General features: G+C 41.8%; 1 protein-coding gene across 4 annotated transcripts; it reads left to right on the top strand.

Annotated features, from left to right (window-relative positions):
- Nucleotides 1–1,490: 1,490 nt before the first annotated feature.
- Nucleotides 1,491–26,878, top strand: VPS33A (VPS33A core subunit of CORVET and HOPS complexes). Of its 4 annotated transcripts, XM_082418069.1 has the most exons (13): nucleotides 1,494–1,686; nucleotides 3,932–3,997; nucleotides 4,657–4,784; nucleotides 5,663–5,849; nucleotides 13,082–13,198; nucleotides 14,134–14,308; nucleotides 17,696–17,889; nucleotides 19,100–19,226; nucleotides 20,620–20,687; nucleotides 21,595–21,732; nucleotides 24,167–24,304; nucleotides 25,997–26,165; nucleotides 26,546–26,878. In XM_082418069.1, exons 1-13 carry the CDS (start codon nucleotides 1,585–1,587, stop codon nucleotides 26,725–26,727), a joined length of 1,791 nt encoding a protein of 596 aa, XP_082274195.1. In that variant the 5' UTR covers nucleotides 1,494–1,584; the 3' UTR covers nucleotides 26,728–26,878. The 4 variants fall into 4 exon arrangements, with proteins under 4 accessions (XP_082274196.1, XP_082274198.1, XP_082274195.1 ...); XM_082418070.1 differs by lacking the exon at nucleotides 21,595–21,732 and having other exon boundaries at nucleotides 1,491–1,686; XM_082418072.1 differs by lacking the exons at nucleotides 25,997–26,165; nucleotides 26,546–26,878 and adding an exon at nucleotides 25,721–25,863 and having other exon boundaries at nucleotides 1,491–1,686.
- The last annotated feature ends 325 nt before the right edge of the window (nucleotides 26,879–27,203 follow it).

Genomic DNA, 27,203 nt, shown 5'->3' with positions numbered 1-27,203 from the left:
GATATTTCCAAAGCAGAGTTACCAGCTGAACATTATTTTGACCTAAAAATTACCCTGACAGTGGTCCTTGACTTCAGCATTGACTGAATTGATGAAAAGACTCAAACCTATGAACTACATTTGTTGTGGTGACCATTTCACAACATATACATATATCAAATCATTATGTTGTACACCTAAAATTAATATTAAATATCCATTATGTCAGTTAAAAATACATTTTAAAAAGAAAAAAACACTAAACAAGTCTATGATATTTATAGGGCAACTGCGGTAGTATTGCAGTATCTCCAGTTGGGTCTTTACACAAAACACCTCTGTTGATCATTTAGAATCCTGGTCCTGTTTGCAGAGGATCGTTTATCATCCTCGTCTTGCTCGTTTGCACCCACACATGCCTGAGAGTTCGCTAACCGTGGGCATTTTTACCTCTTAGGTGGGTGTGCCCTCATTTACCAGTTCAGGACATGGCCTGCTGAGCTCAACATTTATTCTCACAGATGGTGCTAAAATAATACATGTTCTCAGTTGAGCAAAAAACCTGCGCACGTGAGAAGAGTTTGTGATACAGGTTGAGAAGAATCCCTGTGAAAATCGGGTGAGAACTAGGGCATGGAACAGTCTGCATGTGTGGAAACGTTATTTTAAAATTAAATGTCTTTGATAGAGTCAAGAAGTTGAGAGTGGAAGTATGTAAATATGTATAGTTGATTACTGTATCATCTCCAAATTCCACTCTTTGCTTATTCATACTCCATGGTAATTGCTTAGCGATTCCTTTCTTGGTAACAGTGTATAAAGGGTTGAAGGAAGCCAGGCAAGACCAGACATTTTCAAGCCTCTTTTACCAGATTCCAAATAGCCAATTTTACACCTCAAAGTACTGAAACGCATATATCTTCCTAATAAGTTATTTATTGAGCACTTATTAAATTACAGGCACCCTGCTAAGCCTTTTACATAAATCACACGATGTAAATTACATCCTGTTTCACCCTCGCAACTCACGAGGTAACACGCGAATTTTACCTAGATTCCACATCGGATAGTATTTGTGTGAAATACCATGTCGCATGAGCTGAACAGACAAGTCACTCAAGGTTCCCTCAGCCCTTAGCCATTTTTGTAGATTTTAGCCGACAAACCAAACGGGCAAAGCGCAGGACCTTTTTGATTGCTATAATTTAAAAGATTTCCATTCAAGTTTAGCTTCGTTACCATTTTACAGCGAGTATGCTTGCTGCTAAGATGAAAGTCTCGATTTTTAAACGGGACGAGTAGGATCCGGTCTCTGCCCTTAAACCCAATTCTCAGCGCCCAACTGAGGTGCCCTGGACTGAGGCGGGGTCTGGACGGCTCTGTCGGTCGTGGGGAGCCTCGGAACCCACACAGGGGAAGAAAGAAGCGGGCGCTAGGACCTGGGGAGAGAGCAGCAGACACCCGCCGATTCCGGTTTCCGGGTTTGGCTTGCTGTCAGCGGCCCTCGTCACGTGAACATGCCGTCACGTGACAGCGTCTGTGGGCCTCGCGTAGGGGTAAAGCCGATCCGGTTGGATTGCGAGGAAAAGAGAGCGGTGGGGCAAGATGGCGACGCACCTGTCCTACGGGCGAGTGAACCTGAACGTGCTGCGCGAGGCGGTGCGTCGCGAGCTGCGCGAGTTCCTGGACAAGTGCGCGGGAAGCAAGGTGAGGGGCAGTGCGCGGCGACACCGCCTTCCGGCGCCGTCCGGCCTGGCCTGATCAGGTCCCTGACCGCCTGGGCTTCAGGTGTACGAGGTTTCCTAGGGCTTCCAGGAGCAGAGCTGGCGGCAATGATAAGTCGGGGAGAGGGGCCCGCTGGTGGGGCCTGGGGCGTCCAGCCCGCAGTCCGCGTGGCATCGTGATTGTTTCATGACAGCAGAAAAAGCCACCGTGTTGTCTCAGCCCCTACTGAACCAGCTTGTGTCAGGTCGAGGGGCGGATCTGGTGCCCCCCAGCTCCCACCCCAGACACTGGAACTGGTGAGGCGGGCCCGGCCCAGGGACGTAGCTGGTCCAGTGTCCATTCATTACAATGATCATACGTGTCGTTACAAATCATACCCTCAAAAGTATGAAGCACCAGCACCTTACAACCTGCTGCTCCCTCTGATTATGAGAAGTTGTAGCTATTTGAGGTTTTAACGTCGGCTTCCTTAAATAGTATTGTTCCTCCTGTTAGACGTTTATTAGCACCCAGCTCACAATGGGATCAGAAACCGTAGATTATAGACTTCATAGGATTTCTTTTAAGTGGTATTACCTCTCCTCTCTCCCCTTAGGATTTATCAGTCCCTCTAAGTAACTGGCAATACAACTCTGAAGAGAAAAGGAAAATTGGGGAAACTCAGGAATCAGTATTAGAAAGAATAGGACCTCAAGAGGTAGAGTGGATGCTAGAAGCCGTTGAGAGAAATCAAAAGCAGGCTAAGTCCTACGTGCCCAGTTCAAGCTCAGGAAATAAACCTGAAATCTGAATGAGATGATGGATTGTATCAATGTCAATATCCTGGTTGTAACACCTATTGTACCATAGTTTTGCAAAAAGTTTCCATTGGGGGAAACTGGGCAAAGTGTACTAGGGGGTCTCTGTATTGTTTCTTACAACTGAATATTAATTTACAGTTATCTCAATAAAAATTCAATTAAAAATGAAAGAAAAATCACACTGGAGTTTAGCAGTAGTAGGGCCCCAGAGCACTACCCTGTGGGGTCATTAAGTCCTAGGTTGGAGTCCTGACTCCCTTATACTGTATACGTCCAAGGTCCCTATATGGCCTTGGACGTTACTTAAACTTTCTGAGCCTTTAAAAATTTCCTCTTCTGGGACTTCCCTGGTGGCGCAGTGGTTAAGAATCCGCCTGCCAATGTAGGGGACACGGGTTCGAGCCCTGGTCCGGGAAGATCCCACGTGCTGCGGAGCAAGTAAGCCCATGCGCCACAACTACTGAGCCCACGTGCCACATCTACTGAAACCCACACGCCTAGAGCCCATGCTCCGCAACAAGAGAAGCAGCCACAATGAGAAGCCCCCGCACCGCAACGAAGAGTAGCCCCTGCTCGCCTCAATTAGAGAAAGCCCGCACGCAACAAGACACAAAACAGCCAAAAACAAAAATAAATTAGTTTAAAAAATAAAGTATACAATTCAATTAAAAATAATTTCCTCTTCTGTCAAAATAAGATTTGTAATACCTATATCAGAGGTTTTAATTTGTATAATTCGATTATATGATACTTCTATATAAAATACAAGTTGAGGACTTCCCTGGTGGTGCCGTAGTTAAGAATCCGCCTGCCAATGCAGGGGACACGGTTTCGAGCCCTGGTTCAAGCCGCGGAGCAACTAAGCCCTTGTGCCACAACTACTGAGCCTGCGCTCTAGAGCCTGTGAGCCACAACTATTGAGCCCGAGTGCCACAACTCCTGAAGCCTGTGCACCTAGAGCCTGTGCTCCGCAGCAAGAGAAGCCACCGTGATGAGAAGCCGTAGCCCCCGCTCGGGAGAAAAAGCCTGCGCGCAGCAAGAAAAGACCCAATGCAGCCAAAAATTAATTAATTAATTAATTAAAAAATAAAATAAAATACAAGTTGAATTGTTGCAATTGGCAGTTTCCATATGGTTCAGTCTAATAATAATACCATGACACAGATACACAACAAAGTACAGTTCCTTCTTTCCTTTGAGGACAGTAATTAGGTCTTAACTTTACTATTACCACCAGTAACATCACTTGCCCTGATGCTACTTTTTTAAGACCTGTAGGATATGAATGTGACCAGAGCCAGTTACAATCTTTGTTAATTCAGACTTTGAGGCCAATAGTTCTACTACGTATGACTGCTGTTTTCTGTTGATATTGTTGAAATTCCTGATATTAACTGTAATAAGAGAATGTTTCTCCCCTCTTGTAGGCAATAGTTTGGGATGAGTACCTCACAGGACCATTTGGCCTGATTGCACAGTATTCACTACTGAAGGTAAATGAGCTATTTGGGTTTTGTTCAGGGATTGATAATTCTGTACTTTAGGGACCTCCCTGGCAGTCCTGCTGTTAAGACTCTGCGCTTCCACTGCAGGGGGCACGGGTTCGATCCCTGATCTGGGAACTAAGATCCCGAATGCCGCGAGTTACGGCCATAAATTTAAAAATTAAATTAAATTTTAAAAATGTTTAATTTAAAAATTAAATTAAATTAAATTTTAAAAAAAATTTTTAATTTTAATAATAATTCTTTACTTTAGTAATAATAATAAGTTTACATTTCCTCCTGAGTAGTTGGCTTGCAAGGCTGTTCGGTTTTTATAAACACCAATACTAATGCCTGGCTAACATTTTGTATACAGTGGTCCTTCGGCTGATGATTCTATACTGATCCTAATTACTAACATTGTATTATGTGACTGTTACCTGGTGTCTTTGATAGTTCATCACGTGAGAGTCATTTAAATTCAGATACAGTAGCAGTGACTTCATCCTGAAACCTTGTCCTTTATACAGCTGGCTTTGGGAAATCTAAATTTTGATAACAAAATATTGATGTACATTTGACTGGGAGTGTTTATGATGTCTGAGTCTGGATACCATACGTAAATTTCAGGGGTTTTGTTAACCTTTTGTGTGTGTGTGTTTTCCTAGGAACATGAAGTGGAAAAAATGTTCACGCTTAAAGGAAGTCGTTTGCCAGCAGCTGATGTCAAGAATATTATTTTTGTTGTCAGACCCAGGCTAGAATTGATGGATATAATCTCTGAAAATGTGCTCAGGTATCTCTCAGAGCTTATGCTTGGGCCAAAAGAAGTTAATCCTTCTCATGGTTTTAATGTCCTGAGCTTTTCATTGTGAACCCCTTCTCTTGCCAGTACCTTGGAAAGTGGTCTTTTGGAAAAACTGGGACAGGCACGGAAGAATACAACGAAGGAAAGTGGGAAACTTGTGACATTGTTCAAACAGTTTGAGAGGGTGGTCATCATAAAACCCCATTCTTTCAGGACACCTAAAAGTTTGGACGTGTATCAGTAGAAAGGACACTGATTTTAAAAACAAAAAACAAACAAAAACACCTCTAATGGTTATACTGAATATAAGGTGCTTGAATTTCATAAGCAAAGTAAGAGCTGATTAAAATTTAATTTAGCATCCGGTCTAGAGAGAGGAAGTTCTCTCAGCCCAGTCTGTACTCTGTGGTATAATCGATTGATGTGGCCCCTAAAATCTTAAAAGCATATGGGCTATTTTGAGAAGTCCACTGTCAAGGAGAGATAGGAGTCAAGAGTGATGTTTCGTTTTAATATGAGACGCTGTGGCTGCATTGGTTTGGTTAAAGAACAATTTGTTTTCAACAAGACACAGATATCCTGTTTCAGTAAACCTGAGCGCTTTAATGCCCCCATAAATAGTTTAAGAGAAAGCTAGAAAATGCAAATACCGGCTATGAATCAACGCTTTCCTGTCAGGGAAAAAAAAAAGAGAAAGAGCGAGAAAGCGACTGTTAACAGTTTGGGTCTGAAAGTCAATGTTCATATGTTTATCTAACCAGCATTTATTTAGTGCCTCCTGTGTGCCCGGCAGTTTGAATAAAGTAAGTGAAAGAGTCTGTGACTCTGAGGAGCTTGTAAGCTAACAAATGTTCCTTCTTTTGCAGTGAAGACAGACGTGGCCCAGCAAGAGATTTCCACATTTTGTTTGTGCCACGACGTAGCTTATTGTGCGAACAGCGGTTGAAGGATCTAGGTGTTTTGGGATCCTTTATTCATAGGGAGGAGTACAGCCTAGATCTCATTCCATTTGATGGGGATCTCTTATCCATGGAATCAGAGGGTGCATTCAAAGTAAGTTTGGCGTTTTCTTTTTTAACGTCAGACTTTAATTTTTGCCAAATTTGTGAGCATGATGGGCATGTTAATCTCAGGTGTACAGCAGAGTGATTCAGTATTTTTTCAGATTATATTCCATTATAGGTTATTACAAGATACTAGGTGTAATTCCCTGTGCTATACAGTAAATCCTTGTTGCTCATCTATTTTATGTATTCTAGCTTGTATCTGTTGATCCCATACCCCTAATTTGTCCCTCCCCCCTTCCACTCCCCACCGGTAACCACTGGTTTGTTTTCTGTGTGTCTGTGAGTCAGTTTCTGTTTTGTGTATACATTCATTTGTATTATTTTTTTAGATTCCACATATGAGTGATGTCATGTAGTATTTGTCTTTGTCTTATTTCACTAAGCATAATATTCTCTAGGTCCATCCATGTTGCTGCAAATGGCAATATTTCATTCTTTTTAGTTTTTTAAGGAACCTCCATACTGTTTTCCAGTGGCTGCACCAATTTACATTCCCACCAACAGTGTAGGCGGGTTCCCTTTTCTCCACACCCCCTCCAGCATTTATTATTTGTAGATTATTTTTTTTAATTAATTTTTATTGGAGTATAGTTGCTTTACAATGTTGTGTTAGTTTCTGCTGTGTAGCAAGGTGAATCAGCTATACGTATACATATATCCCCTCTTTTTTGGATTTCCTTCCCATTTAGGTCACCACAGAGCATTGAGTAGAGTTCCCTGTGCTATACAGTAGGTTCTCATTAGTTATCTATTTTACACATAGTATCATCAGTGTTTATATGTCAATCCCAATCTCCTAATTCATCCCACCCTCCCTCCCCCCGCCTTGGTATCCATATGTTTATTCTCTACATCTGTGTCTCTGTTTCTGCTTTGTAAATAATTGATGGCCATTCTGACCAGTGTGAGGTGGTACCTCATCGTAGTTTTTTTTTTTTTTTTAATATTTTAATTAATTAATTTACTTATTTATTTATTTTTGGCTGTGTTGGGTCTTCGTTTCTGTGCGAGGGCTTTCTCCAGTTGCGGCAAGCGGGGGCCACTCTTCATCGCGGTGCGCAGGCCTCTCACTGTCGCGGCCTCTCTTGTGGAGCACAGGCTCCAGACGCGCAGGCTCAGCAGTCGCGGCTCACGGGCCCAGCTGCTCCGCGGCACGTGGGATCCTCCCAGACCAGGGCTCGAACCCGTGTCCCCTGCACTGGCAGGCAGATTCTCAACCACTGCGCCACCAGGGAAGCCCCTCATCGTAGTTTTGATTTGCATTTCTCTAATAATTAACGATGTTGAGCATCTTTTCATGTGCCTATTGGCCATCTGTGTGTCTTCTTTGGAGAAATGTCTATTTAGGTCTTCTGCCTATTTTTTGATTGAGTTGTTTGGTTTTTTGTTATGGAGTTGTAGGAGCTGTCTGTATATTTTGGGAATTAAGCCCATGTCGGTCGCATCACTTGCAAATATTTTCTCCCGGTCCATAGGTTGTCTTTTCGTTTTGTTTATGGTTTCCTTTGCTGTGCAAAAGCTTGTAAGTTTGATTAGGTCCCATTTGTTTATTTTTGCTTTTATTTCTATTGCCTTGGGAGACCGACCTAAGAAAACATTGGTATAATTTATGTCAGAGAATGTTTTGCCTATGTTCTCTTCTAGGAGTTTTATGGTATCATATATTATATTTAAGTCTTTAAGCATGGCACGTTTTTAGAATTGAGCATTTATCTTTTCGTTATAAGAGTTTTAAGAATTCTTAATATATTCTGGATGCAAGTCTCTTACCAGATATTTGATTTGCAAATATTTTCTCCCATTCTGTGGGTTCTTTTCACTTTTTGGTGAAAGGGATATCTCAATGCACCAAAGATTTTAACTTTGATGAAGTTCGATTTATCTATTTTTTTCTCTTGTTCCTTATGCTTTTGGTGTCATATCTGATCTAAGGTCATGAACTTACTCCTATGTTTTCTTCAAAGAATTCTACGATTTTGGTCCTACATCTAGGTCTTTGATGCATTTTGAGTTTATTTTTATCTGATGTGAGGTCGGGGTCCAACTTCCTTCTGCATGTGCAGATATGCATGTGGATATCCATGTGTTCCAGCACCATTTGCTGAAAGAGTATATTTTCCTCAGTCAATTGTCTTGGTACCCTTGTCGAAAATCAGTTGTCCCTAAATGTGTTTATTTCTGGTGTCTCAGCTCTACCCCACTGATCAATATGTCTGTCCTTAATGCCAGTAACACACTGCCTTGATAAATGTAACTTTGTAGTAAGCTTTGAAATTTGGAGGTATGAGCCCTTCAAAGTAGTATATCACTTTTTTTCTTTCAGTCTGTGTTTTTTGAGTCTTACTAAATCCTTCTCTACCTGAAGACATAGAAAATCTTGTATTTTCTATGCATATCTTTGTTCCCCAGTTCTGGATGGTTTTTCCAAATGTAATTTTATATATTGTTTGTTTTTTTTTTTAAAGAAACCACTTTTTTTTTTTTTTTTAATTTTATTTATTTATTTATTTATGGCTGTGTTGGGTCTTCGTTTCTGTGCGAGGGCTTTCTCTGGTTGCGGCAAGTGGGGGCCACTCTTCATCGCGGTGCGCGGGCCTCTCACTATCGCGGCCTCTCTTGTTGCGGAGCACAGGCTCCAGACGCGCAGGCTCAGCAATTGTGGCTCACGGGCCTATTCGCTCCGCAGCATGTGGGATCTTCCCAGACCAGGGCTCGAACCCGTGTCCCCTGCATTGGCGGGCAGATTCTCAACCACTGTGCCACCAGGGAAGCCCTATGTATTGGTTTTGTTTACAACTTTATTTCAAAGAATGCTTTCTCTCGTAAGAATATTACTTTGTATTTAAAAAAGTAATTTGAAAATCTTTTGTAAACATAATCTGTGTACATGAAAATTTTCTTTGAGCAAGAAAGGGTACAGAATGAAAAGTAAGCCACTCTCCACCCAATTCTCAAAATGCTATCCCTCCCAGAAGCAATCACTATTACTCGTTCTTTTTTATTTGTTTTTGGAAGTGCTTTAGGCAGCTACAGCTCATAGTATATATGAGCTTTTATTCAAATGGTAGCATATCCTATATAACTTTGGTAACTTGCTTTATTCTCTTAATATGTCTTGGAGTCATTTTCTACCATTTATGAAAATACTTTTTTATTCTTAGCTGAAGCTGCATACTGTTCCATGGTTTGGATGTACCGTGATTTATCAAGTCAGTCCCGTTTTGAAGGACATTTTGTTGTTTCTCATCTTATGCTTTTAGAGGCAGTGCTACAGTGAATTACCTCATGCATAGATCACTGTACCTGTGGGCCCTGTATCTGTAGGCTCTTTACCTGCCTTTGACATTTGTCTTTTGACTTAGCTTATGGTAGTTTTTGCTATGCGTACTTTCTTAGTGCAATCATATTTATCTGTATTTCCTTCTTTGAGTTATGCGTATGTGACGTTGATGCTGCTGGTCTGGAGACTAGAACTTCTGAGAACCACTGGTGTTGTGCAAAAGATTATTTGAAACTCTTTCTTCCCTAGTATGTTGTTACAGTGACCACCGCCTTCACGGAGTTAACCTGAGGAAGAACTCAGTGGCACCACTGATGAATTTTATAACCAGGAGAGTTTCTTGGCTCTTCTTTTCAGCCATGTTCCCCACCGATTTGCTTACACTAAATCTCTTCCAATGATGGTACAGATTTCCCGCCCCCCAACATTTTATATGAAAATTTTCAAATATACAGAAAAGTTGAAAGAATGGTACAGTGAACACCCGTATACTCATCACCTAGGTTCTGGAATTAACATTTTGCTCTGTTCGCTTTATCACGTAGCTATAATGGTATCCCCACATGTAATTAATTCACATCCGTGTAATTAGTGTGAATTGGTAGCAGCTGAGGTAAACTTGTCCTGGCATGACAAAACCTGTCCAGAGGAGAGATTTCCTCTTTATTTAACCTCTGGTTTGCAAAAAAGAACAGAATTCTTTTCTGCTGAGAATTTCAAGCCCTTGGCTTATATATGTTCACTTAAGATTCTATTTTAGAAGTCAAAGATTTCGCCTGGATAATAAAGCTGAGAGTTCTACCTAATATTAAATTCAAGCCCGATTTCTGATAGAGTTGAGGTAATTTTACTTACTTATGTGATTTTAAACAGTGAGCATAATTTAGCTTTTCATGGCATCAGGAGGCACATGTAGATCTTTCTGTGCTTTTGGGCTATGATTATGATCGTCTTGAACATTGCACTGTACAAAACGTGGGAATTAGAGTTCAGCTCATTGAACTCTAATGCTCAGTCACAGGGCTTAAACTATTGTGGCCTTCATATGTATATATAGAAATCAGTATACATAAAATCTACCTACCTCCTTTGCAAAAACTGCAAGGTAGCGGACGGTAGAGGCCTCCCTTCCGAGGCGGCGGTGCAGGTGCTACCCGCTGGGGCTCTGCTCCCCCGCACGGCCTGTGCATCCTTCCCAGAGAGGCCTCCGCGTGGCGTGACCAGGCCCAGTGGCACGGGTTTTTCCATGCAGGCGATTTTGACAGCAGTCATCATACCAAGCTATTATGAAGTGTGATGTCAGTCTGGAGGACGGATAATATATAAGCCAGTTCTTGGCACGCTGTCTTACACGGAAACATCTGAGACCATCAGTCCACTTCACTTTGCCATTGAACATGATCCCTATAAGCATATAATACATAATTGTTGAAATGTAACTAAAATGTGGAAAATATGTATATCTTCTTCTGGCTCAAGGAATATTATTATAAAAGAGTTAAAAACTGGCCTTTCGGGCTTCCCTGGTGGCGCAGCGGTTGAGAATCTGCCTGCCAATGCAGGGGACGCGGGTTCGAGCCCTGGCCTGGGAAGATCCCACATGCCGCGGAGCAACTGGGCCCGTGAGCCACAATTACTGAGCCTGCGCGTCTGGAGCCTGTGCTCCGCAACAAGAGAGGCCGCGATAGTGAGAGGCCCGCGCACCGCGATGAAGAGTGGCCCCCGCCTGCCACAACTGGAGAGAGCCCTCGCACAGAAACGAAGACCCAACACAGCCATAAATAAATAAATAAATAAATTTAAAAAAAAAAGAAAGGAAGGGATCATCTCTTAGTAGGTATACTAAAGGAAGTTCACCACTTTAAAAAAAAAAAAAAAAAAAAAAAACTGGCCTTTCATTTATACAAATGGAAAATTGTATTGACTTCTCTCAAGTAGTAAGGTAAGGGAAGAAAAATAAAGTTTCTCCAGCCTATGCCCTAGTCACAGTACCGTATTTTTTTCTCCTTAAGACTTTCAAAGCAAAGTTTAAAGGACCTGCATGATTGAATGAGTTTATGTTGTCCTTTTAATAATTTTAGAATGTAAAGTTTTCCTTAAAAGGTCTTACTTCTTATATGGTGTGCTAGACTCGCTGGTGTTATGTGAGTGAAGCACTATAATTTTAGTTAAAATCAAAACCGCCTGCCCTTTTTTTCCCCAACCTGAAGTAAGAATTGCCTACAATTAAGTCAAGAAAACAAACACATTCCAAGTAGTTACAAGTCCACCTGTTTAAAATTCATTTTCATTGGTTTGATAAACATAGAAAAACAAAACAAAACAAACAACAAACAAAAAAACTTCCAGGTATTCTATTGTGTAGGCATGTGGGACTTTGGGGTCAAAAAATATGTGTACTTAAATGTTAATGGGTATTAGCATTTGTCCCTCCAAAAATGTCCTCATGGCTTGAAATACCAGGTGATTCCACAAGCACAGAATACAGGGATATTAGTACAAATAATCATCCCACCACCAATTATAATAGAGCAAAAAATTCAAGATTAATATGTCATCAACTTTTAAATTTTTTTTAAAAAGAATTACAAAAAGAATGTCTATAGTAATACAACTTCTTACATTTAAAAAAATGAATACGATTTTGAGAGATATTCCCTAATATATTTTTTTTCTTGAATTTTTAGCTTAGCTCTGGTCTGATAGGGAGTTTTAAGTAATTTTTTAAGAAAGTATGTCTTCGGACATTCTTGAGTTGGACGTGTCGTATGCAGTGAAATGTTAAAATCATCAGACTTGGAAGAGCCGCCAAGCACTCTCCCCAGGCTCTTTCCAGGCGCAGCCCTCCTTCCTCCCTGGGCGGAGCACATGAGTCCCACCCTCTTGTCCTTAATGCCTCCAGTGTCCCCTCCCTCCTGGCTTTGGGCTAGAAGCACGTTGGGAGGGTCGGTGAGGGGTGTCTGGTACAGTGTTCCATTTTGACTTATGAGTGGATGATGATTGTAAAAATATAATAATAATCAAACAATTTCTAATAGTAAAAGCTAACATTTGTTAAGGACTTAACTATATGTTTCAGGTACTGGGATGAAATGTTTTACATGCAATTACCTCATTTAATCCGTATACTATGTTGAATATACTCCCTTCTGCAGACAATAAATAAGGCACAGAGAGGTTATATAAGTGGCCGAGGGCACCAGTTGGGAAGTGACACAGCTGAGGTTCAGATCAAGACAACCAGAGTCGAGAACCTGTGCTCTTACCCATGTCAGAACTGCTAGAGCCTCTCCTCTCACTTCCTAGCTGGTTTTGTGTATATTTTTTGGTCCCTTTTTCTATGCAGAAAAGTATAATTTTGTCTACTTTACAAAATATACCCTGTATATTTTATAAGGTGAAATATATTTTCTGAAAATGAGATCACTCTCTAAAGATTCTTCAGCTACCCCTTTCTCATTTCTCAAGATGTTATGGCCTTCATTTGCTGTCAGTATATATGAAATTGGCGTCATGTTTGTAAAAACTGCCAGGTATTCTGTTGTGAGGTCATCTGGGACTTTAGGGGGGGTCAAAGAATATGTGCGCTTATGTGGCCCTCCTGTGGTGTCCTCCCAGCCTTTACACTCACCACGGTGAATGAGAGCCCAGTTCCTGTGTCAGTCTTTCTTAATCAGTAGCTTATTCAAGAGCTGACAAACTAAGAGGAGTGCCTTCCAGAAGGCTCTGCCACGGGAGAATTGCTGCCATAGCTGCCCCCGACGGCAGAGCTGTTGGCCTCCTGGCCTGGGCTGGACCCGAGTCTGCAGCTTCCTGGCAAAGTGGGGAATTAGTGGAAACGGTCTTACCCAGTGGCTGCGTAGTCCCAGTGCCAGACAGAGGTGGGTGCCTCACGCACCCAGATGACCGTGACCGTAACCGGCCCTTCCTCCCCGCAGGAGTGCTACCTGGAGAGCGACCAGACCAGCCTGTACCACGCAGCCAAGGGGCTGATGACCCTGCAAGCTCTGTACGGGACGATCCCCCAGATCTTTGGGAAAGGAGAGTGCGCCCGGGTGAGAAACGGCAGGTGCTTCTGGTGGTGGAGGAAGGGTCCCCTGGTCCCCAGGAAGGGAAGGAGTGGGAATCTGTTTACAAATACAGTCAATCCTTTTTATTTGGGAACTCACCTCTTTGCTGAAATTTATCTGTAGCCCCCAAATCAATATTCACAGTGTTTTGTGGACATGCTCAGAGCGGCAGTAATTTGAGTTGTCCAGTGTGCATGTTCCCAGCTGAGGTCGCACAGAGCAACCCTCTGCCTTCAGCTCATACCATAAACAGGTGTCCTTTTTGCCGCTGTATAATGCCATGTGCTGCTCAGTGCCACTTTTTTTTTTTTTTTTTTTTGCATTTTTGTGCTCTTTTTGATGGTGACTTTGCTGTTTAAAATGGCCCCCAAGGGTGGTGCAGAAGCGCTGTCTAGTGCTCAGAGCGCAGGAAGGCTGTGATGGGCCTTAGGGAGAAATCTCGTGTTAGATGAGCTTCGTTCAGGCGTGAGTGACGGTGTTAGAGAATCAACGGCATATATTTAATGTGTCTTTAAACAGAAACACACATAAGACAAGGTTATATATTGATCAGATGACAAAAATGTTATAACCAGAGGCTCGCGGCACCCTAACCCTGATTGCCCCTCGGGGCAGTGGTTGGGTATTTGCTGATTCAATATTCACAGCAACTTTATAGAACAGAACTACTGTGAATAACAGAAATAGACTCTCTGAATTATGCCCCGTTGAGAAATAGCTGCTGCCACTGGCTAAAGTGTAAGTGTTGGGACAGGCAGCCAGCAGCGAATGCTTTTCTGTAGCTGCTTATTTCTTATCCATCTCACTCTTCTACAGTTTTTCTCCTTTTTTCACTTTTTTGATTCTTTCCGTTTTTAGCCGAATTTTTTAATCTGCTTATTCCCAGGAGGGCCCCACCTGATCCCATGTTTTGTTTCCAGCAAGTGGCCAATATGATGATCAGGATGAAGAGAGAGTTTACAGGGAGCCAGAATTCAATATTCCCTGTTTTTGATAATCTCTTGTTGCTCGATCGGAATGTGGATTTGTTAACGCCTCTTGCCACTCAGCTTACGTATGAAGGACTCATTGATGAAATTTATGGCATTCAGAACAGTGAGTAAAGTAACACCTACTTTTACTAATAGGTAATCTGATAAAAATATCCAAAAGGCCGTTCTTTTAGAAGGTGCTTCCTTTTCAAATAAATCAGAGAATATTTGAAAAAAATAAAAATGCTGACTTTACACCTGCAGACGCTAGGATTAAACGACATCTGAGGGACTTCCCCGGTGGTCCAGTGGTTAAGACTTCATTCTTCCAATGCAGGGGGCATGGGTTCAATCCCTGGTCAGGAAATTAAGATCTTGCATGCTGCACGGTGCAGCTGAAAAAAAAAAAAAAAAATTAAACGACATCTGAGCAAACTACCATTGTCCGTCACACAAGGGCAGGCAGATGTTTATTGCACAGGACTCTGCTTTCCCGCTGTGAGCAGAGGCCAAGGGCTAAATAAACAGATGGCTCTGCAGTTGCAGAACATAGATGCCGTGGCAGGCAGTTGTTCAGGAAAGCTTCTGGAAGAGGTGGCCTTGGTACTGGGTTTGGAAAGAGGGGTAGAGTTTGGGGGGGGGTGCTGGCGAGGGGCAGGTGGCATAATACCTGCAGGGAACCATGGGACGACCAGTTTGCTGAGGCAGAGAGCACAGCTGGGACCTTCTGGGGCAAAGGCTGATACGGGAGGTTGGGGACACTCGACGGAAGATTTGAAGGCCTGCTAGAGTTTAGGCCTGACAAACTGTTGGGGTCAGAGGTCACAAACGTTTTATTTGGTTTTGGTCCACATGATGTTTGTCTGTTTGTTTCTGTCAGCACTTAAAATTGGAGAGAATTTTTAATAATTATCCTGACGGATGCCATGTCTTTTTTAAAATTTATTTTTATTTTTTTGGCCATGCCACGTGGCTTGCGGCTTATCTAAGATAAGATCCCTGATCTTAGCTTCAGGGATCAAACCCAGGCCCTTGGAAATGAAAGCACGGAGCCCTACCCACTGGACCGCCAGGGAATTCCCATGTATGCCATGTCTTTAAAAACATCTGAAGCTCTGGCGACCCCGAGGTCACATTTCCACATTGCAGCTGGTGCCCGGTGGAGATCCCGCTTTAGACAGGCCCCTGTCTCCAGTTTACGACAGGTCCTACCACTCCCTCTGTCCCTTCCAGGCGCCCTTCTCTGGCTTCCATCAGCCCTGGCTTCTATTGCCATCCTGAATTACATCACAGGGAGCCAAGGAACAGCCTAGAAGGAGAAAATATAGAGACAGAAAACAGAGTAGTGGTGGCCAGGACTCAGGAAGAGGATGGGGAGTGACTGCTTATTGGGTATGGGGTTTCCTTTTGGGATAAAAAGGTTCTGGAACTAGGTACTAGCTGTGGTTGTACAAAGTTGTGTATGTACTAAATGCTACTGCAGTGTTCACTGTAAAATGGTTAAAATGGTAAATTTTATGTTGTGTGTATTTTACCATAAGGATGGATGGATGGCCAAGGGAATAGGTGAAGACACAGCCATGAAGAGGGGTTTCCACAAAACAAAGAGTCTTTCATGTAAAGTTGTAAAGTTGTCTTATTTTTAAATTATTTGTTCCAAAAGATGACATCTTAAATACTTTTTAAAACTCCATTTCATTGACAGAGGAGTTCTGTGCTGGATAGTGGGTGGGAGTCAAAGAAACGAGGTAGCAGGGCTGTTGGAAAAAAAAAACCCAGAAAGAAACAAGGGTGCCTCTCCTCTCATGGTCCCAGAGAGTGAAACACCCAGGAGACCATTAAAGGGAGCTAGAGTTTAGAGCAGGGAGATGACCTGTGAGGCGGCCTCAGGGGGCTCTGTCTAAGACAGGTGAGAGGTAGGAGGGGATTCTCCAAGAAGAGAAGGAATATGTATAAATTCACAGTTTCTCTGCAGCAAGTTTTTTTCATAATATGAGTCAAATATCAATTAAGGGAAAATTGGAAAAATAAAGAAGGAAAACATAGATCTCCCATTATCCCTGAAGCCCTATCCCACAAACCTTGGGACAGCCAATGTTAATATTTTGGTGTATTTCCTTATAGTCCTTTTTCTATGCAGAGTTTATTTTAGTTAACAAAAAATAAATAGCATCAGCTTATCCAAATTATTTTGAATCTCTCTTTTTGTCGTTTTTTTTTCACCACACGGCTTGCGAGATTCCCCAACCAGGGACTGATAAATCACTGGCCCTCGGCAGTGAAAGCACGGAGTCCTAACCACTGGACCGCCAGGGAATTCCCTGAACCTCTTTTTTGATTTGGTATAATATGAGCATTTTCTCAGCATATGCATAATTTTAATAGCTTAATTAAAATCCGTAATATGTATTATACCATGGTTTGCATAATCCTTCCCCTAATGTTGGGCATTTTAGGTTATTTGAGGTTTTTTTATGGTTATAAAAGCATCTGTATACAAAAAATATTTTTCATATAGCATAGTACTTTCTTTCGCTACATTCTCTGATGCGGGATTTTGGGGTCAAAGGTGTTAACGTTATAAGGCCCTTGATTCATATTGCCAAGCTTCTTAGAGTTAAACCGGTTTATAGGCAACTCATGGGGGCGTGTGGGGTGTTCCCGGAAATGGTGACTAAGTTGGTTTGGCAGGAACAGAAACGGGAGAAGAGGGTTAAGGCTACTTAGTGGAGGAACTGGACGCTGTGCTGAGGAATTTGGGAGCTTGTTCGAGAGCCGGGTGGACAACTTCTGTAAAGAGCCAGATAGCAGATATTTTAGGTCATGCAGTGCCTCTGTGGAATCTCACTTCTTCATTGTAATGTGAAAGCAGCCCCAGATGAGACATAATGAAAAGGCATGGCTTTGTGCCAATAAAACTTTATTTATAAAAACAGGAAGTGGGCTTTCAAACTATTTTCGACAACAACCTATAGTAAGAAATATATTTTATATCATGACCTAGTACATGCACACATATGTGTGTGTGAAACTGAAGCAACATTTTATTTAAAAAAAAAACCACCCTACTTCATATGATGCACTATGGTATTTAATGTTTTGTTTGTTTGTTTATAATGCTAATTGCAACCCACCAACTTGATTTCATGATATACTAATAGGACATGACTTACAGTTTGAAAAATACCGGAAGATAATGGGGAGAGCCTTGTAATTTTTTTTAAGTGAAAAAGTAACCTGATCCCTGAATAAGTTTAGGAACTGGTCATTGCTGCGGTGATTCAGATACGTGCCCCCAAAGAAAAGTGGAACCATGATATTAATATTAAAGAGTCACTACATTCTGTACTTTGATCGTGGAAAAATCAAAACCTCAGTGCTATACTCCAGTTTTTTCTAAAGCCGGCTTCCATCCTCTCCTAAGTTGGAAGATTCTGTTTTGTGCCTGAGCACTTGACTGGTTCTTCCATTAAATGCGCGCAGAGCCTTGTTCCCTTCCACTGTTGTTCAGGTTACGTGAAATTACCTCCGGAGAAATTTGCACCTAAGAAACAGGGCGATGGTGGTAAGGACCTTCCCACGGAAGCAAAGAAGCTTCAGCTGAATTCTGCGGAGGAGCTGTATGCTGAGATCCGAGATAAAAACTTCAATGCAGTGGGCTCCGTGCTTAGCAAGAAAGCAAAGGTGATCTCTGCAGCGTTTGAGGTGAGACGGTTTGGCTGTCATCCTGATTCTGGCTAGACTGCCCACCCCACGAAGGAAGGAAGAGCTGCCAGAAGTGCAGCCACTAAGCAGAGCTGCAGTTCTCGTCCTAAGAAACTGCGGACTCTTGGGAGGACTCAGGATTTTCTTTTTAAACTTCTTCCCAGACCCATGAGAAAAGGTGTTAAGTTTTTCTCCCTTTGGGGGAGAAAGGGGTAGTGTTTGCAGTTTACAAGCTTTCATCATAAATATTTGTTTTACCTTCCTTTTAATTATTTCCTATCTCACTTAAGAGGAAGGCAGCTGTTAAAAAAAAAAAAAAAAAAAGAGGAAGCCAGCTGTACTCTAAATAAAATATCCTCTATAATAGAACTTGCAATTTGGGCCAAAAGCTCCCAGTTTAGCCAACATGCAGGGGAACCCTGCAGATGTGGTAGGTGATAATAAGAGTGAGATCCCAGCAGCCCAGAGCTTTTAAATTGGCGGCTTCATGATCACCTTCCTGCCTGCTCTTGTCCCACCACTGATTTATTCTTGGTTAAGCTCGTTTCTGAAACATGCGAATTTAGTAAGATGCTGAACTCTGCGTATTTAATCTTTGGAAACATAAATTGGGAGAATTTTTTGAAGGCTGATTTTTTTTTTTACTTGAGTGTGTATTCCAGGTTTCATCTTTCTTAGGAATTGTATTCGCTAATTGATTTTCTTCAAATTTCTGAAGTTACTTTTGGCTTAAATTACTAAATTTTGCAAAAAAAAAAACTTCTCATCACCCAGTAAGGTTCTGTTTATTCATGGACAGTATTCAAGATTGAGGTTCAGCAGTAAGAATGGATTTTTTTTTCTATTATGGAGGAAATGTTTTGCCGTTTATGTTCCCCTCTTAACATGTCTTTGTTTTAGTTTTTTACTCAGAAATGTTTGTGGACAACCTAGTACTGTCCCCCACAAATACTAATCACAGTATGATCTGATGCCTGGGAAGAAAAAACATTAGGCATTTGCTCCCTTAAAAAGTACTAATGCAGTGAACGGGAACAACGAGCCTATCTTTTCTGTTTTTCTGTGTCAAGTTGGAGGTGGGTTTGGCCTGATTTATTTGTATTCTGTTCTTTCGCATTAGTATAAATTAAATGTCCTCTAAACAATACAAAGAACAGAGCGCTTAAAATATTTTCCCCGCTCAACGGTTCTGCTGTTTTACGCGTTTCAGGAGAGGCACAACGCCAAGACTGTTGGGGAGATCAAGCAGTTCGTTTCGCAGCTGCCCCACATGCAGGCAGCAAGGGGCTCCCTCGCAAACCACACCTCGATTGCAGAGCTAATCAAAGATGTAACTAGTGAGTATCCTTGGGAGTGATCATGCTCACCTGGGGCTGACTTGCACGCGCCATGACCGACACCGTGATCACTGGCACCACGGTACTCCCGTGGGAAGGTCAGCTCTGTTTTAACACCCTATGTTATTCTCAGCGTTAAGTATTTGAATGTTTATAGTCAAAAATGTTCCCTTTGTGGCTAACTCAATTTTTCTCATTATTAAAATCACGTAATCATATGATAAAATATTTGGAATGTCGAAAAGAGAAAAAAATTCTTCCCGTAACATGAGGCGGTTAATTTTTTCAGTCTGGGTTTTTTCCTGTTGTTAAGGATTACTTAATTAGGGCAGCATCATGTTTCTGTTTTAGTTGTTTGTCTCTTGAAGACTCTCTGCAGAATTGGTAGAGAGTGTATGTTAAGTATTTTGAAAGGGCTTGGAAGATGTGAGTTTATTCATTAAAACACAGGCTGTAAAAGCTGAGTTGGCGATTGTTCAATGCCCTGTTTTATAAAGTAGACTTTGAATCTTATATAAAAGTGTTGGAAAATCAATCCATTGTTTTCATATTAATAGAAGTGGAAATCAAGTGAAACTGGGTTGGATCTGATGATGCAAGTAAAATGCTCTTTCAAAATTAGCTTTCATTGATACTGAGAAAAAATTCTTGATGTGGACCATTTTTCTTTTTAAATAAATTTATTTATTTATTTATTAAACTAATTAATTTATTTATTTTTGTCTGTGTTGGGTCTTCGTTTCTGTGTGAGGGCTTTCTCTAGTCGCGGCGAGCAGGGGCCACTCTTCATCGCGGTGCGCAGGCCTCTCTTGTTGCGGAGCACAGGCTCCAGACGCGCAGGCTCAGCAATTGTGGCTCACGGGCCCAGTTGCTCTGCGGCATGTGGGATCTTCCCAGACCAGGGCTCAAACCCGTGCCGCCTGCGTGGGCAGGCAGATTCTCAACCACTGCGCCACCAGGGAAGCCCGATGTGGACCATTTTTAAAGTCTTTATTGAATTTGTTACAATATTGTTTCTGTTTTTTATGTTTTGGTTTTTTGGCAGCGAGGCATGTGGGATCTTAGCTCCCTGACCAGGGATCGAACCCACACCCCCTGCATTGGAAGGCGAAGTCTTAACCACTGGACCGCCAGGGAAGTCCTGAGAAAAAATTCTTGAGTCCTTATTAGAGTCCTAAGGCTAGCAAAGGGGTACAGTGCTCGACTATTTCTAGATGTAATTTAGGAGCTCAGGATTGTAGGGGTTTCCATGTTTCTTAGAAGATTCTTTTCAGGTGACGATTTGAACTTTTTGCTTGCTTTCTTTTTTGCGTGTCTTGTTTCTTAATCATGCTCTGTGTATAAAAGCGTTAACATTAATTTCTTAGTTACAAATTTGCTAATTCCATTTTAGCTTCTGAAGACTTCTTTGATAAATTAACAGTGGAGCAGGAGTTTATGTCTGGAATAGACACTGATAAGGTATGTGTACAATAAAACTGTTCTAACAAATAATTGATACCTTATCAAACATAAGATTATAGCTAGAAAAGCAATTGCTTTGATTCCCATGCCTTGTCTACATATTTTGAAGAGCAAATGCAAAATGTGAAAATAGAGATTCTATCAAGTATCAAATATTTAACATTATCCTATGCAAGGCACTTTCTGTGGTGCACGGAGAGGTGAGACCCAGCCCCTAAAATCAAAGACCTTTAAGGACTATAATAGATAAATGAATAGATTTGCTTTCTGAGAGAATTGATCATATAATTTCCCTTACATATTCACCTCTATTACTAAATTTAAAATTATTCAATTTATGAAAATTCCCATCTTCTAAAAAGATTCCTGATACTTTATGCTGATAAATTGCTGCTGTTAACGGTCACACACCCGGGACGTGCGGCAGCCTCTCCCGAGGTTGTCCATGGAGACAGGTGAGTCCAGACAGGCCGCTGGATTGCCTGCATGTGCCCTCACTGGCCGGTGCTCCCCATCGCTGGTGTGTCTGCATGGTGACGGGGGTGCGTGTAGCAGGGGCCAGAGGAGCTACTTTGGAGGGAGCTTAGGGACAGTGAAAAAAAGAATGAACCGTTCTCCTACTCATCTCCTTTTTTTTTTTTTTTTTTCATTTTTAATTTTATATTGGAGTATAGTTGATTAACAATGTTGTGTTAGCTTCAGGTGCACAGCAAAGTGATTCAGATACACATATACATACATATACACACATATGTATAGGAATAGGTTATGGTATCTATTCCTTTTCAAATTCTCTTCCCATCCAGGTCACCACACAATATTTGACTTTGAAAAGTAATAGTAAATATCAAGTTCTTTAGGTCCCCAAACCAGATGCTGGTACCAGTATATATTTTGTTTCCAGGTCAACAGTTACATTGAGGATTGTATTGCCCAAAAACATCCGCTGATCAAGGTGTTAAGACTAGTTTGCCTCCAATCCGTGTGCAATAGTGGACTCAAACAAAAAGTTTTGGATTATTACAAAAGAGAAATCCTGCAGGTCAGTATAGTTTTAAATTACTAATTTGCCAGGGGAGAAAACATCTTTTTAAAAAAATACTTCCCAAAGCTGCTATTTTGGTATAGTGTTTCCACTATCTTTTAAATGTTTTAATACATGGAGGGATTGTCCTTGGTATTCATTGTTTACTGTGTTTGCATAATAATAACAATAGCTAATGTTTACTGAGCTTTTACTATGTGCCAGGCTCAACTGGAAGAGCTTTATGTGTATTCATTTGTTTAATCCTTACAACAGCGCTGAGTTATATACTCTTACCATCCCCATTTTATGGATGAGAAAACTAAGGCACAGAGTAGTGCTATAACTTGCCCAAGGTCACCAGCTAGTATGTGGCAGAGCCAGGGCTAAAACCCAGGCAGCCAGGGTCTAGTGCTCTTGTTGTTAACCCAACTATTCGATGGAGGAAGGGAACTTTTTGCACATTTCTGATGATGATTCTTTAGCCAACTTACTTAAATCAAGCCTGTTACTTTATAATAAGGAAAAGCCCACCATTGTTTTTAAAATTCTCCCTTCTGTTTAAAAATGTCTCAGGCACTATTTATTTGCTATTACTAGTCACAGTTAAGTATGTTAGTGTTAAAACTAAATACTCATTCAGGTTGGGTTTTGGGGGGGGTTTGTTTGTTTGTTTTTTGCCTTTTAAAAAATTACACAAATTACACGTGCATTCTCATCATATAACATTCAAACAAAGCAGAAGTTCATGGTGCAAACCATGACCCTCCCCCGCCTCCCCCTCCCCCCATTTCCCTCCCTGGAAGGGACCAATGTCAGCAGTTTGGTTTGTGTGCTTCCAGATTCCTGTCTTTGCATCTATGTACAAAGAATGTTTACATACACAGACCATGGGGCGAGACCAGCTGGATCCACGGCCCAGCTCTGTTACTCATTAGCTGTGTGACCTTGGGCAAGTTATTTAAACTTCTCTATGAAATGGAGATAATAGTGGCTACCTCGTGGGGTTATAATAAGAATGACTGAGTTAATGTATGTAAAGCACTTAGAACACACCAGTGCCCCCCACCATAGAAAGTATTATATAAGTGTTAGCTATTATTATTACTTACTATATCTTTTTTAACAAAAATAAAATCCTACTATACGTAATAGTCTTCTTATATTTTTTTGTCCTTAAGAATAAATCCAGAAGGTCTTTCTTATCAGGATGTATAGATCTGCCTCTTTCTTTTTTTAATAGCTAATTATATCCCATATAAAAATATACTATAATTTATTTGACGCTCACTTAAGTTGGGTCCATAAATTCTGACTTTAAAGTAAAAAATTTACATCATTCTTTGAGTGATCCAGTGAGCTGGATTTGCTGTAATGGCAAGCAGTTTTAGGGCAGGCTTCATCCCTGCCCTGCACCTGTGCCCACGGACGGTCATTGCCTGGACTTCGGTAACGTGCCCCAGAGTACAAACCAGTGGGTTTGTTGCAAGTGCTCTTTTTTTTTTTTTAATTGAAGTAGAGTTGATTTACAATGTCATGCCAATCTCTGCTGTACAGCAGAGTGACTCAGTTATACACATAGAGACATTCTTTTTTTTCATATTCTTTTCCATTATGGTTTATCACAGGATATTGAATATAGTTCCCTGTGCTCTACAGTAGGACCTTGTTGTTTATCCATCCTATATACAATAGTTTACATCTGCTGACCCCAAACTCCCAGTCCTTCCCTCCTCACCCCCCTTCCCCTTGGCAACCACAAGTCTGTTCTCTATGTCTGTGACTGTTTCTGTTTTGTAGATGGGTTCATCTGTGCCATATTTTAGATTCCACATGTATGTGATATCACATGCTATTTGTCTTTCTCTTTCTGACTTACTTCACTTAGTATGATAATCTCTAGTTGCATCCCTGTTGCTGCAAATGGCATTATTTCATTCTTTTTTATGGCTGAGTAATATTCCATTGTATATATGTACCACATCTTCTTTATCCATTCATCTGTCGATGGACATTTAGGTTGTTTCCATGTTTTAGCTATTGTAAATAGTGCTGCTATGAACACAGGGATGCATGTATTTTTTGAATTATAGTTTTGTCTGGATATATGCCCAGAAGTGGGATTGTTGGATCATATGACAACTCTATTTTTAGTTTTCTGAGGAACCTCCATACAGATTTCCATAGTGGCTGCACCAACTTACATTCCTACCAGCAGTGTAGGAGGGTTCCCGTTTCTCCACACCTTCTCCAGCATTTGTTATTTGTAGACTTTTTAATGATGGCCATTCTGACTGGTGTGAGGTGGTACCTCGTTGTGGTTTTGACTTGCATTTCTCTAATAATTAGTGATGTTGAGCATCTTTTCACGTGCCTACTGGCCATCTGTACGTGGAAGTGCTCTTTTTTGAAAGTCGCAGAAACCGTTCTCCTGATTCGACTTCTCTTGCAGACATACGGCTATGAGCACATATTGACCTTGCACAACCTAGAGAAGACTGGCCTGCTGAAACCACAGACGGGGGGCAGAAACACTTACCCAACCATCCGGAAAACGTTACGCCTCTGGATGGACGATGTAAACGAGCAAGTAAGACGCTCCTGCTCTGCAACTCATTTGAGTTCCCAGTCAACGGGTTATTGCAGCGACATACGCCACTTGATGTCCGCATCCACCTTGCTTTCTAAAGACAGTTTTCTAATGTTTTGGAGAAAGTCACGCATTCGTGTGGATCCCAGCAGGAAGCACAGGGTGCTCTTGCACTGGGTAGTTTGAGGGAGTTTCATAAAGACGGGGTGGACCGGGGAGAGGCAATGCAGTGGGGAACCCTCCCCAGCGAGGCCTGAGGGCAGGGGAAGGGGGCTGTTCCAGAACCGGGAGAGAAGAGCTGTGTGGCCAGGCCGTCTGACAAGCCGAGGGACACAGCCAACCTCTGGCAGCACCACAGAGGGGAAGTCAGGGCGACAACTCACGCTGCCATCCTCTCTCCAGTTTCCAGCTGGTGTAGAGCCCACGGGGCTGCCTCTGGGGCACAGAGCACCAGGGAGAAATGCCGGAGGGTCAGGCAAAGATCCAGTACAGGGAAAGCAAACGGTGAGAAGCAAGGCTCCTTCCACATCCAACCTCAGTTTCCCCTCAGAGGCGAGCACTGTAACCCGTTTGTAATCTATCCTTCCGGAAAGAGTCTCTGTACAGACAAACATTTTTACATAAATGGTGCATATTCTATACCACTGGTCTCCAAAGTAGGGTGCGCTTTGCTTTATATTTATTGTTTATTCCAATCTTTCTAAGTTTCATTTTTCTTATTTTCTTTTTTGGTTTTTCATAAGGGACTTTATTAGGCTGCGTCTTGCCGCAAAAGCTAACAAACAGTCTCCTGCCTCAGTAGCAAAATTGGATTGCTTTTGTCCAGTGGGAATATAGATAATCTTAATTCCTGTGTTGTACAACGTAAATCATAGATTAGTTCAGCTCTTCACAGCACTGACCTGTCTTTCCCCACTCCACCCACCACTTAACACCGTATCTTGAAGAGCCTTCTGTGATCTCCTCATTCTTTTAAGTTCTTTTTCATTGCTACATAGGGACTTCCCTGGTGGTCCAGTGGTTAGGACTCTGAGCTTCCACTGCAGGGGGGCTGGGTTCGATCCCTGGTCGGGGAACTAAGATCCCTCAAGCTGAGCGCCAAGGCCAAAGATAAAATAAAATAATTTTTTAAATTAATTGCTAACTAGTAGTTTTTCAGATACATCTTATTTTATGATTTATCAGATTTCTACTGATAGAAATTCAGGTCGTTTGCAGTCCTTTGCTAGTTCGCACAGTGTTGCAGTTAATATGTTTGTGCTTTGGTCTTTTGTCCTCTAGAGTACAAGCCCCTCTGTGGGATAAGTGCCTGAAAGTGGAATTGCCGTGTTCAAGGGTTATATTCTCAGCTAGGGAGTTCCACTTTACCGTCCAAGAAGTTTCTTGCCAAACCAAGTAACAATTTTTCATCTTCAGTACCTATAGATGCTTTGAGTGGCTGTTGAAGATTTGAGTTGAAAGTGAACCTTTGGCTGCTAAGAACAGAGCCCAGCAGGGGTGGATTGGATCAGGATATTTCGATATTGCAGCAGGATATTTCAATATTGGAGCAGGCTATTTCGGGGGTTTGTGTTTCTGCCTTCAAAGCCAAATCAAATAATTTTGGGTTACCCCACGAGCCACAGTTAGGCGGCTATACGTCTCTCTCTCTCGCCCTGTCTACAGGCCTTTTCTCCTTTAATTATTCAACAGAATCCCACGGACATATCGTACGTGTACAGTGGTTATGCCCCTCTCAGCGTGCGCCTGGCCCAGCTGCTTTCCCGGCCCGGCTGGCGGAGTATTGAGGAAGTTCTGCGCATTCTCCCAGGGCCCCACTTTGAGGAGCGGCAGCCGTTGCCCACAGGGCTGCAAAAGAAACGTACGTCCACAGCCCGTATCCACAGATGATTATGTAGTGTTAGTGTGCTTTTCATGTATTATGCAATTGCTTTGTAAGATACATTTGTAAAGTACTTAGGAGTCAGAGTCCGATGTACATACCTCTTTTGTTAGTCGTGAATTATATTGTAAGCACTAGAACCCATTACTCCCTCAGGAGAAGCCGCTTTCAACCTCTGAACTGAGGATCTCAGAAGTTAGAAAAAACATTGAGATCACAATCATGGTCCTGAGTTTCAAATGAATTGTCTGTACCAAGACATATATGACTATTTTTCCTTAGGAATGGTGCAATTTTTTTAAGAGGTGGGGAGAGAAGCATCAATAATAATTCTTCATTCTGAAATGTTTATATTTTAGGTCAACCAGGAGAAAACCGAGTCACTCTGATATTTTTCCTCGGGGGTGTAACCTTTGCTGAAATTGCTGCCCTGCGATTTCTTTCCCAGCTGGAAGATGGAGGTACAGAATATGTCATCGCCACCACTAAGCTAATAAACGGGGCCAGCTGGATAGAGTCGCTAATGGAAAAACCTTTCTAGGGCGTTCAAAGGAGACTTACCGGTGAACTGCAGAATAAACTGCTCCTTTGAAGAAGTTGCTGGAAGGAAGTGCAACCCCATGGAGGAATAACACGAGAATACAGAATTTACTTTGGGGTCAGCTTCTTAAATTATGCTGTTTTCTCCTTTCTGCTTGTCTTTTGTGTTCCTAATTTCTTAAAGAAAGAAGAATGGAAGAGAATCAGCCAGGGTAAAAGACATAACAGTTTTTAATGTTCTGAGCTCAGGATCTTCATTAGAGACCTCTGGAAATATATTAAGGATGGTGGGATGGATAATCTATACAGCCACACAGATGGGTCCAGTTCTTAAGAAAGCAGGGACCAAGCAGGTAAAAATGAAAATAAAAGTGGAAGGTCCGACCCCTAATAAATAGTGCTGAATTTCTTAAAGGTGCATCATGCCTAGGGCAGTGGCTGAGTGCTGGGGGCCTAGGGCTAGTATTATCACTGAGT

This window comes from Balaenoptera physalus (genome assembly GCF_965194825.1).
Source record: "Balaenoptera physalus genome assembly, chromosome: 12".
Lineage (NCBI taxonomy): Eukaryota > Metazoa > Chordata > Mammalia > Artiodactyla > Balaenopteridae > Balaenoptera > Balaenoptera physalus.
Note: the sequence above shows the minus strand (reverse complement) of the source record. Positions and strands in the feature narration are given on the sequence as shown.

Bases quoted from the DNA above. Each gene is read 5' to 3' on its own strand.
- VPS33A (XM_082418069.1), top strand. From the start codon at position 1,585: ATGGCGACGCACCTGTCCTACGGGCGAGTGAACCTGAACGTGCTGCGC. The intron at 17,890-19,099 runs GTGAGACGGTTT...TACGCGTTTCAG, and splicing joins TGATCTCTGCAGCGTTTGAG to GAGAGGCACAACGCCAAGAC. The intron at 20,688-21,594 runs GTATGTGTACAA...TTTTGTTTCCAG, and splicing joins CTGGAATAGACACTGATAAG to GTCAACAGTTACATTGAGGA.